The 10196-nt window shown below is 39.7% G+C and overlaps 1 protein-coding gene across 2 annotated transcripts in view; it reads right to left on the minus strand.

The window, feature by feature from the left end:
• VPS45 (vacuolar protein sorting 45 homolog (S. cerevisiae)) overlaps window positions 1-6911 on the minus strand; it is a 48319-nt gene extending 41408 nt beyond the window's left edge. The window contains exons 1-3 of one of the 2 annotated variants that reach the window (XM_004689569.2): window positions 6671-6911; window positions 5971-6105; window positions 3437-3497 (exon numbers count right to left, since the gene is read on the minus strand). In XM_004689569.2, the coding sequence (XP_004689626.1) occupies window positions 3437-3497; window positions 5971-6105; window positions 6671-6763 (289 nt within the window). In that variant the 5' untranslated portion in view covers window positions 6764-6911. The remainder of the gene's footprint in view (window positions 1-3436; window positions 3498-5970; window positions 6106-6670) is intronic. The other variant, XM_012730043.1, reaches the window with a different exon arrangement.
• Between the last annotated feature and the right edge of the window lie 3285 nt (window positions 6912-10196).

Consider the following 10196-nt stretch of genomic DNA (forward strand, 5'->3'; position numbering starts at 1 on the left):
GGGATAAAGACTGACATTACATTTGACTACAGTTTTAGTACAAAAAGAAGAAAATAGTAAATATATATGTACCCGAGCATCGAGTGCCAATATAGATGAAGCAATTGCTAACAGAACTAAAGGGAAATATTGAAAATAACACAATAATAATAGGGAATTTTAATACTCCACTTAAAATTATGGGCAGATCAACAAGACAAAGTAAGAAAACAATATCCTTAAGTAAGATACTAAACCAAATAGATTTAACAGCTATTCATAGAACACTCTACCCAAATACCACTGCATACACATTTTTATCACATGCACATGAACATTTTCAAGAATACATAATATGTTGGGGTAAAGTCTATTGTCAATAAAACTACAAAGATGAAAATTATAACAAGTACTCTCTCACCATTATGTCACAAGCTAGAAATCATTATAATTAAAAAACAAACCGGAAATCCTATCAGTATATGTAGACTAAATAATATGTTGCTTAATAGCTATTGGATAAAAGATGAAATTAAAACAGAAAATAAAAAACAGCTAAGACTAATGAAAATAAGGAGATAAGCAGGGGGCTTCCTGGTGGTGCAAGGGGTTAAAGCACAGCACTATGAAGCTATCCATAGCCACTGCAACATGAGTTTGATCCCCAGCCAAGGAGTGACCCACATGGCACAGCAGACCTCTCCTGTCTCGCCTGATGTTCCCTTCAGCAGTGTGTTTCAGTCAGTTTGCCTGTTCGGCTCCCCACTCTGTCTCCGGTGAATCCTCTCACCCCCTGCATCTCTAGCTTGTACCCCAGTTCTTGTATGCATACATAAATAAATCTTAAAAAAAAAAAGAAAAGAAGGATACAAGTTTCCAAAATCTTGGGATGTAACAAAAGGAACTGTAAGAGAAAATAACTGTAATAGAGACCCACATGAAGAAGCAAGAAAACGCCCAACTTGCTAAATTAAAGCAACTTGAAAATGAGGAAGGAACAAGACCCAAAATTAGTAGAAGGAAGGAAATATAAAAATAGGAGCAGAAATAAGTGAGATTAAAAAAAAGACTATACAAAAGATCAATGAAAAGAGTTGGTTCTTAAAGAAGATAATTAAAATAGATAAATTTTTAGCAAGACTAACAAAGAAGATAAAAAACACTAATAAAAAAGATCAGAAGTGGAAGAAGGGACATCCTCACAGATGCACAGAAATACCAAAGATCATGAGATTACTGTGTCAACAATAGCCCAATAAATTTGATAACCTTGAAGAAATGGACAAAGTATAGCTTACCAAAACTAAACTGGGAAGAAACAGAAGAGTTGGACAAATTGATCACAAGCACAGAAATTGAAACAGCAGTAATCTTCCCCAAACAAAAGTCTAGGACCAGATGGCTTTACAAATGATATCTATTAAACCTTTAAAGGGCTCTCCCTCGTGAAGCAATGGGTTAAAGCACAGCACTATGACGCTAGCTGCAGCTGATTCAGCATGAATTGGATCCCCAGCCAGGGAGTGCACAGCAGATCTCTCCTGTCTCTCCAGTTACGCCCCTCAGCAGTGTGCTTTGTCAATCTGCCTGTTCTGCTCCCCACTCTGTCTCTGGTGATTCCTCTTACTTTGCACCTCTGGCCTGTACCCCAGTTCTGTATGCATAAGTAAACAAATCTTTATTTAAAAAAAAAAAAAAAGAATGAAATACCTCAGAATGAATTCTCTATCAAGGGAGAACTAGATGATGTTATTATGGGACTTAGAGTGTGACTGTGAAGAGACAGAAGGGCATTCCGTGCTCATAGAGGTAGGAACTCAACAAAATCAAAACGAATACCTGCCTAAAGCCACAGATAAGCTAATGCAATCTTCATCAAATACTATATTGCAAAGAAACTGAACCCAAAATACTGAAATTTAATGGGACCATAAAAGGGTTTGAATAATAAAAACAAGCCTGAGGAAATGAAAGGGAGGCATCACATTACTTGATATCAAACTATCCTATAAAGCAACAATATTAAAAACTATATAACATTTACACAAAAATAGATACATATCAGTGACACAGAATCAAAAGTTCAGGAATAAATCCACATCCGTATCAGCACCTAATCTACAATCAAGCAGCCATGACCATACTCGGGGAAGGAGAGTCTTTAACAGCAGTCATGCTGGGAAAACAGTAGAAGAATAATGCTGGATCATTCTCTAACTTTACACACAAAGTACATTCCAAATGGATTAAAGGTGAGAATGTAAAACCCGCAAGAATAAAATATATGGAAGAAAACATTGGTGGCATGTTCCATGACACAAAGAAAAATGTTTTTGGAGACCTGACTCCTATGGAAGGGAAATAAAAGCAAAATGAAACAATTAGGATTACTTCAAGTAAACTTTATCTAGTAAGGGGGTTAAAAGTCATCTGACTGAATAAGAGAAAGTATTCATATGATATATAACCAACACGGGTTAGTAGCCAAGATGTAGCAAAGTATATGCTGTTCAACAAGTAACAAACAGCCCAGTAGGCAGCACCTCTTCACCAAAGAGGTTAGCAGAAGGCCAACAGGCAGCTGAAAAAAGTGTCCATTATTATTTCTAGTAAGAGAGATGCAGGTTACAACTGGAATGAGATGGCATCTCTGAATGAGATGGCATCTCTCCACAAGAATGGCATGTATTAAAACAAACAAACAAACAAACAAACAAACAAAAAACCCAACAACAAATGCTGGAGAACACATAGAGAAAGAGGTCTACCTCACTGATGGTGGAAAGGGAGGCTGGTATGGCCATTGTGAAAGTGATTTGGATGCACCTTAAAAAACCTGAAAATGAAAAAAACCCCCTGAAAACGGGGCCCTCTCTGGTGGTGCAACAGGTTAAAGCACAGCACTATGAAGCGACCTGCAGCCTAACAGATGATTGAAAAAGTGGAAAACTCACAAAATTAACAGACATTAATGGATGCAGGCAGGGCGCTGAGGTTAAGAGGGAGGAAAAAGGACGAGAAAACAGAAGGGATGGTGGTGGGGGCAAAAATAAAATCAGCTCACAAAAGAAAACATAACAAAACAAAAATACTCTCCCCTCAAATAGATAATTCAGCTTTTATACTTGTTTACAGACTTATAAAATAAGTATATATTTTTTTCAAAGATGCTATAAAACATGTGGTTATTTACAACTTTTGACTTACAAATAGTTTTGAAAGGCAAAGTAAAACTTATGTCTTTACCTATACGATCCATGATGACTGGAAATCATATTTAGCTATTTGAAATAAAATGTTGGTCAAGAGACTTTTGATACTTTGAAAGGACATAAAAGAACCTCCAGATTCATATAATAAAAGATTCAATTAACTTATTTACATTAGGAAGTACCCAACAGACTATAGTAGCTTAGGGTACAGTTCTATAATGGAGTAGGTGAAATAACATACTTACAAATAAAATATATACTGTATTTGGGTCTTCGGAGCTCCTGAATCAGATAATTCACATTCTCCTAGAAAAGAAAGAACAAGCAAAACAAAATATGAGCAGTGTTTAAGTGAGAAAACAACAAATATCACCCCCTGATTTATGTATTAACTGAGCGTCTACCGCGTACTGAGATCTAGATTAAGTGCATGTTGCTGGGGGCTGAGGGCTGGGTATGTATTAAATATAATGATCAGGATTCATATATAATATCTATATAAGTAGCTGCCCTACCTCAACCAAATTAAGATTAAAAATATAAAGGATACATGTTGAAATGTACCACAAATTGGTAATTCTGTAAATTTGCTTTAAGCTATCTATTCATTTGTTCAAAATTCTTACATAGGACACACAAATGTGTCTAGTCCTTTAAAAACAATATTTAAAATATATTCACTTTTTTTTTCTTTTTAAGATTTATTTATTTGTGCATACAGAACTGGAGTATAGGCCAGAGGCTCAGGGGCGACGAGAGGCCTCACCAGAGACAGAGTGGGGAACAGAACAGGCAGATTGACGAAGTACACTGCTGAGGGGAGCAGCGGGGGGGTCAGGAGAGGTCTGCCGCACCATGTGGTCACCTCTGGGGCAAGTGGGAATCGAACTCATGTGGAAGAGGCTCTAGATTCTCAGTGCTGTGCTTTAACCCGCTGTACCACCAGGGAGGGCCAAATATACTCACTTTTAACTAACTGAGATCTAAGACACTGTGCAACTGCAATGTTTGTGAAATATTTGCAAACAGCAGGCTAAGAACTTTTCTATAATTAATTATTATAAAAATATGTGAAATTTACAAAGACAGTTGATTTTTACATGGTCAAAATCCAAGAATTCCAATTAGATTAGATCAAAATCCAAGCTTCATCTATTTTTGATATTATAACACATGGTTAACTTTCAATATAAATGTGCCCCCAAAATATACATGATATAACATACCAGTTTTAAATGTCAAAATGATATATTTTCTTACAGAATTAAAAGTAATACAAGCAGTGGACATTGCCTGTTACATGGGAAAAGTCTTCAAAATTGTCATTTTGACAATTACCTTTAATATATCTTAAGGAAAAATTGTTTTTAAGACACTTTAAAACTAAAATTACTTCCTCATGAGACAAAGTGACAAAATAAATCAAAAGATTCCTCCTAAGAGAGCTTGAGAGAATATATGGGTAACTGTGAAAGAGATTCAGTAATACAAAATATTAGGAAATGGTAGATTAGGTGATCTCTCAGCCACCTCTTGGAACCCAAATTTCATGACTAAGAGCTTTAAATGCAAAACACTGGAAACCAGAGTAACACAGTATTAATTGATGCTGTCATTAATTTGGAACTATGAGCATCGTCATGTGGTAGGTACCGAGAAAAAGCACATCACTGATCTCTCATAGCCTACTGCTGGTGGGTGAGATATTAAACACGAGCCACCTACAGCTTCAACCATGAAAAGCAATAAAGAGGAGAGGCTTTAAGTGCTTGTGAGAGGGCAGTCAGCAAGGCCAGGGAAGATGTTTTTGAGGAAGTGAAGAAGGTGCCAGCAGAAGGGAGGGCCCTTACAAGTGTCTTTGGCACAATGGACTATAGTAGACTGGACCAAAGGAGGAATGGTTTGAAATGAGGTTGCAGAAATGGTAGGAAGGAGCCCACGCAGGCCACAATTAAAACTGAACACAACTATCATCAAAGCGATGGGAAGTCATTCAAGGATTTCAAGTGGGGAAGAGATGATCAGATTAGTATTGTGGAAAGTACATAATGTCCAAGCACGAGAAAAGAGTGCATGCAAAACAAGGGAATACACAAAATAAGGTTGAAATAGTGAAGGCTTTTTAAACGAGAGACTCAAAACGGATTAAGAAAATGAAGGATCAAAGCTGACAGTTTAAATAACCTTTAATTAGGGGAAGAGAATACATGGAAGACAGGAATGAACCTGTAGAAAGATGTAGAGATGACAAAAACTCAGCCACTGTGCAGCAGGAACTGAGGTAGCACATAGGAGGTTTCTCTTTACCACCAGACCAGGCAAAGGACGGCTATGAGAGCTGAGTACTAAAATACAGTTAGTCAGAGTGGTAAAACTGAACCAGTGTAAGTATGCATAGTGACAAACTGAACACAAACTTGCGCAGAGACATGAAAAAAGTGATGAATGCTCAAGACGCTGATGTAACTATGCAAGTAGGTAAGATTAAAGGGCAACGGTGTTCAGTGCCATTGGTGATGTGGGGATCAATCGGGAATCAAGTCACGTGGGTCTCTGTTGGAGTAGCTGGTGGCTTTAGAAACGGCCAAGCACTTTCTAGAAGGAAGAACTGGCTGTAAGGAGGGAACTAAATGGGAGAAGGAGAGCAAAGATTAAAACTCTGGTCAACCAGGATAATGATGGTGATTCATGGGAATTTATTTTGCCTTCTTCATACTCTCGGATCATCGTGTTCTGCAACCGTCCGGCGGAAGCACACACGGTTCAGCTCATGTAGTACCTTCGTAGGACGAAGAAAACAAATGGCCTTCAGGTGTTTCATGATCTCTCGGTTTTGAGAGTCGATGCGCTCAAACAGGTACACTTCCTTCTGCAGGATCTCCGACTGCGTGTACACCATACTCACGATGCCAGTCTGCAAAGATGAAGGATTCACGGGTATCACGCCGGCCCGGGACGTTAAAAACAAGCAGCAATGCCCAGGCTCACACTCTCACTAGCACTCAGCCGCGCGTCTAAGTACTAGGGTATGTGATAACCTTAACTGAGCGACCAGGTCATGGGCCAGCACGGAAGCCACGCTTCCCAAGCCCCCACCCATCTCCCCTCACCTTAGAGTCCCCCCAGCACCTCTTAAATTCTGCGGCCAGCAAATAATAATCTGACATCAGCTTTACACAACACTGACTGGGAATGAGAACCGCCACCACCCTCAGGTGCGGCGTCTCAGCTCCCGGCAGACCCATTCCCAGGACCCCCGACCCCGTGAGGTATCGGGGTACGAGAAGAAACCCGGTGGTGAGAGCCACTGCGACCCCACGCCAACGCGGTAACTTCTGCACACCCCTCCGCCGTGAGGAGCCGAGCTCCTTCGACGGCGTTCCTCACACGACGGCTTTCCTCACACACCAAAAGCTGGGGCGCCACCGGCCCTGGGAGGAGTGAGGGAGCCCTCGGCCAGGGCGCGAAAGCGGGCTCACCGTCTCTTTATCCATGAGAAGAACTTTCATACCCGGCCCGCTGTCTTCTATCATTTTGGAAATGTACTGCTTCACCGCGAAAACCACGTTCATGGCGGCGAATTGACAGGTGAACCCCACAGTCCCTCCCGCCCCCTTTTCCTGCTAAATGAACCCAGTGGGCCGGGGCTCAGCTTCCTCCCGGCTGGCGGCGCTTCCGGGAGTCCGGGCCGCGGGGCTGCTGGGAGTTGTAGTTCCGCCGTGTGGCCGCGGCTCCGCCCCCTCCCGCCCCCGGGGCCTCGGCCGACCCGTGGCTCGGCGCCCGGCGGCCATTCTCCGCGCCCCGCCGACCGCGCCTGGCGCTCGGCTAGCGGCGGCCGGGCCTCAGCCTTGACTATTTGAAGTGCAAAGACAGACATACCTATTGGCTTATGTTTTATGACACCTTATGCCCTTTGACAAGAAAACGTTAAAGAAAGAAAGAAAGAAAAAACAGTTTCAGAACTGGCAAACTAGCTTCCAAATATTTCTGTAATTTGTTTTGCATTACAATACGATCATAGAAATGGTAGTGGGAAGGTTTGACCTGGTCCATCATGGTCTAAAACAATTTCACAAAAAGACAAAAGTTAGGGAAAAATGTGCTTCAAGTGATTTTAGAGGCTTTTATTTGCGGTCTACTCAACTGCAAATGAAAGAAATTGTCAAATTTTAGCTATACTTGGTGGCTTAATGCTAAGCTTTATGGTAGCAAAACATTAAGTAGTTTTAAACGATTAAGTTACAATTACTCGCGGCAAATTGAGATAAGCCTTTTTTTTCCAGTTTGCATTTTACTATTTGTTTGGGCACATCCCTTTTACACGTCCTTTTTAGAAAGTAGATTGCTGTTATTTGAGGACAGAGAATTTTCCCTCCTATTCACCTAGTGCAGTGGCCTCATACAGAAGATACTCCATAAATATTTCATGTCCGCGATCCTCATTACTGGGCAGACTGCACCCCGGTCCTGGAAGTTAAGTGTACAATTTTGCACAGACAGAACAATGAAGAGATTAATGATATACTCACCGAGGTGTTTCATGCCAAACACTTTATTGAACGAGATGGGGAGATTCTGGGGCAAAGTATCATGGGCGTTCTTTCCAAATCCCAGGTAAATTGCATGGATGTGGATGTGAATTTGATCTCGTTGGTGGTCTTGTGGCGTTACATTGTGTTTAATCCTCTCTAATCACGGCCAGAGAGAGGATTAATTTCATAGAATGGTGGATTTAAAATTTCCTTGAGCTAGCTTCATTTTTTAAAAAAGCATTTCATTTAGCGTTAATGCTTTCGCACGCAGGCAGAGGGCGCCCTCGGATCACGAAGAAGCTCCAAATCTTTTAGCGGCTGTAAGATTTAGGGAAGATGCATTGTTCTAGCTAAAAATAGAAAGTGCTAGTTTTGTGGTTGAGTTTGATCTGTTTTTGTCTTTAGAACTTATTGAATCGTCGCATGAATTGACAGCTTTATAATTTTTTCCTATCTGAAGGAACTAGATACAGGTAATTACTATAAAGATCAACTCCACGAGCATTTTAATTTGGGAGATTAGATTAATAAAGAGTCACAACTAAAGTTTGAGGGTGAGACTAATTATAGCTCCTATTCATGTCTGATGGCAGTTGATCGTATCTCTGTCACTATGAATATATAGCTGAGTGAGGCCATGTGGCGAGAACCTTCCATGCATTATCCTCACAGTAAGCCAGCGACTTCAGTTATGCTGCTAATCTCTTTTTTTTCCTGCTCCCCACTCTCTCTCTGGTGAATCCTCTCACCCCCTGCATCTTTGGCCTGTACCAAACTCTTGTATGCATAAACAAACAAATCTTTTTAAAAAATTAAAAATGAGAAAACAGAAACTTGAAGAGATTGAGTAGAATTCCATTACAAAGTGACAAAACTGAAACTTGAACAAGGAAATGGGAACCCCAGAGTCCACGCTGATACCCCGAATAGGATACTGCAAATGACAGTTCCTTCTGTTCATGCCACAAAATATACAGTTAATAGAGAAACTGGTTTTTTTTCCCCCTTTAATTTCCAATTGTTATTGAAAGACTACAACAACATCCACTCTCACCTAATTTAGTTTAGGTACAATATTTGCAAATTGCACTTTTTACTTATTGGTGACATCATTTAAAATCAGATGTTATAGAAATAGTCAATTCCTGGTCAGAGGAACTGTCAAAAATTTCCTTCAATGCTAATCTGTTTTGAATATTATTACGATTTTTAAGAATTTAGTTTACAAACACGACATTACCTGTTTTCAGATGGGTCTTGAAGTCTGAATCAAGGAATTCTTGATTTGCCCTGGCACTGCTGGATAATTTTCTGGTTACTTGGCTACAATGACTATATAAGCATAGTGATATCTAGTTTATTTTAAAAATGGTTTTCTTTTTTTTCCTGTCAGTTTAAAGACATACAACTGAAGAACTGTTTTCACAAGTTATCCTATCTCAGCTTCATATTTTAACCATTTTTTCACCTTTATAATGATGGGAGAAATAAATGAATTATGTGATGGGTGGATTGTAATATTGGGTTGTTATAAATAACTTTTTTTGCCATATATCTTTGATCTTCGGGTAAGCAATGCATGAATTTATATGGTCATTGCTCACCTGATTTCGCTGAGAGGTTTGTGTTTTTAGAATGGGATTAGCATCACATAAATGAACAGAAATATGATCTACCCTTTAACCCTGTATTTGAAACAATATAATTATGTGGAATTTTATTTACCAATTTTTGTATCCACTGTGTGTTAACTCACCAAAAATGTTAGAGTCCTTGACTATGAAGAGAAAGACGTCCAGCATTATCCAGAAGTGTTTTAATGATTATTATTTCTAGGTCCATGAGCCTAAAATTAGAGAATCTGAAGAATCCTGAGAGTTGGAAGGGAATGTAGAATTGATCTGGCCTGGTGAAAGAGTCTCTCTTCATCCTCTCACAAAGTCAGTGATTATCTGCTTAACTGTCTCCAAATGGGATTGAACTCAGTAGTTCAAAGAAGGCTGTTCCACTTGTGAAGGGTCCATATTGTTAGAAATCTATTCTTTATGTTAGAACCCAAATTAAACTTTCACCCTTTGGACTTAGTTGCCTTCTAAAATCTATATGGAACACATTTGAAGAGCCTTTCAAAGGAGTGCTGTCTCGTGTTCTCCCACTCATTTTTTTTTCTGGCCATAAAACATCCCAGCCTCCTTCAGTCTCTAAATGGCTCCTGAGACCCTCTACCTGGCTGACTGGCCTTTTACTCACAGAAGCGAGTGTATCTGTACCCAGTTGTCTTTGAACTTCAGTGTTCAGGAATACCTGGCCTGCTTGTTAGAAGTGGAAATTCCTGGACCCCCAGATATACTGACTTACTAGATCTGTCTGAGATAGGGCTCTAGAGGCTAGACTTCCAGAATTACCACAGCTAACTCTTTTTTAAAAGAATTATTCCTTGATTTTAAGATTTAAAATTTATTTTTACGTAGAA

The sequence above is a fragment of the Condylura cristata genome, unplaced genomic scaffold (genome assembly GCF_000260355.1).
Source record: "Condylura cristata isolate star-nosed mole 26May11 unplaced genomic scaffold, ConCri1.0 scaffold00026, whole genome shotgun sequence".
Taxonomy (NCBI): Eukaryota; Metazoa; Chordata; class Mammalia; order Eulipotyphla; family Talpidae; genus Condylura; species Condylura cristata.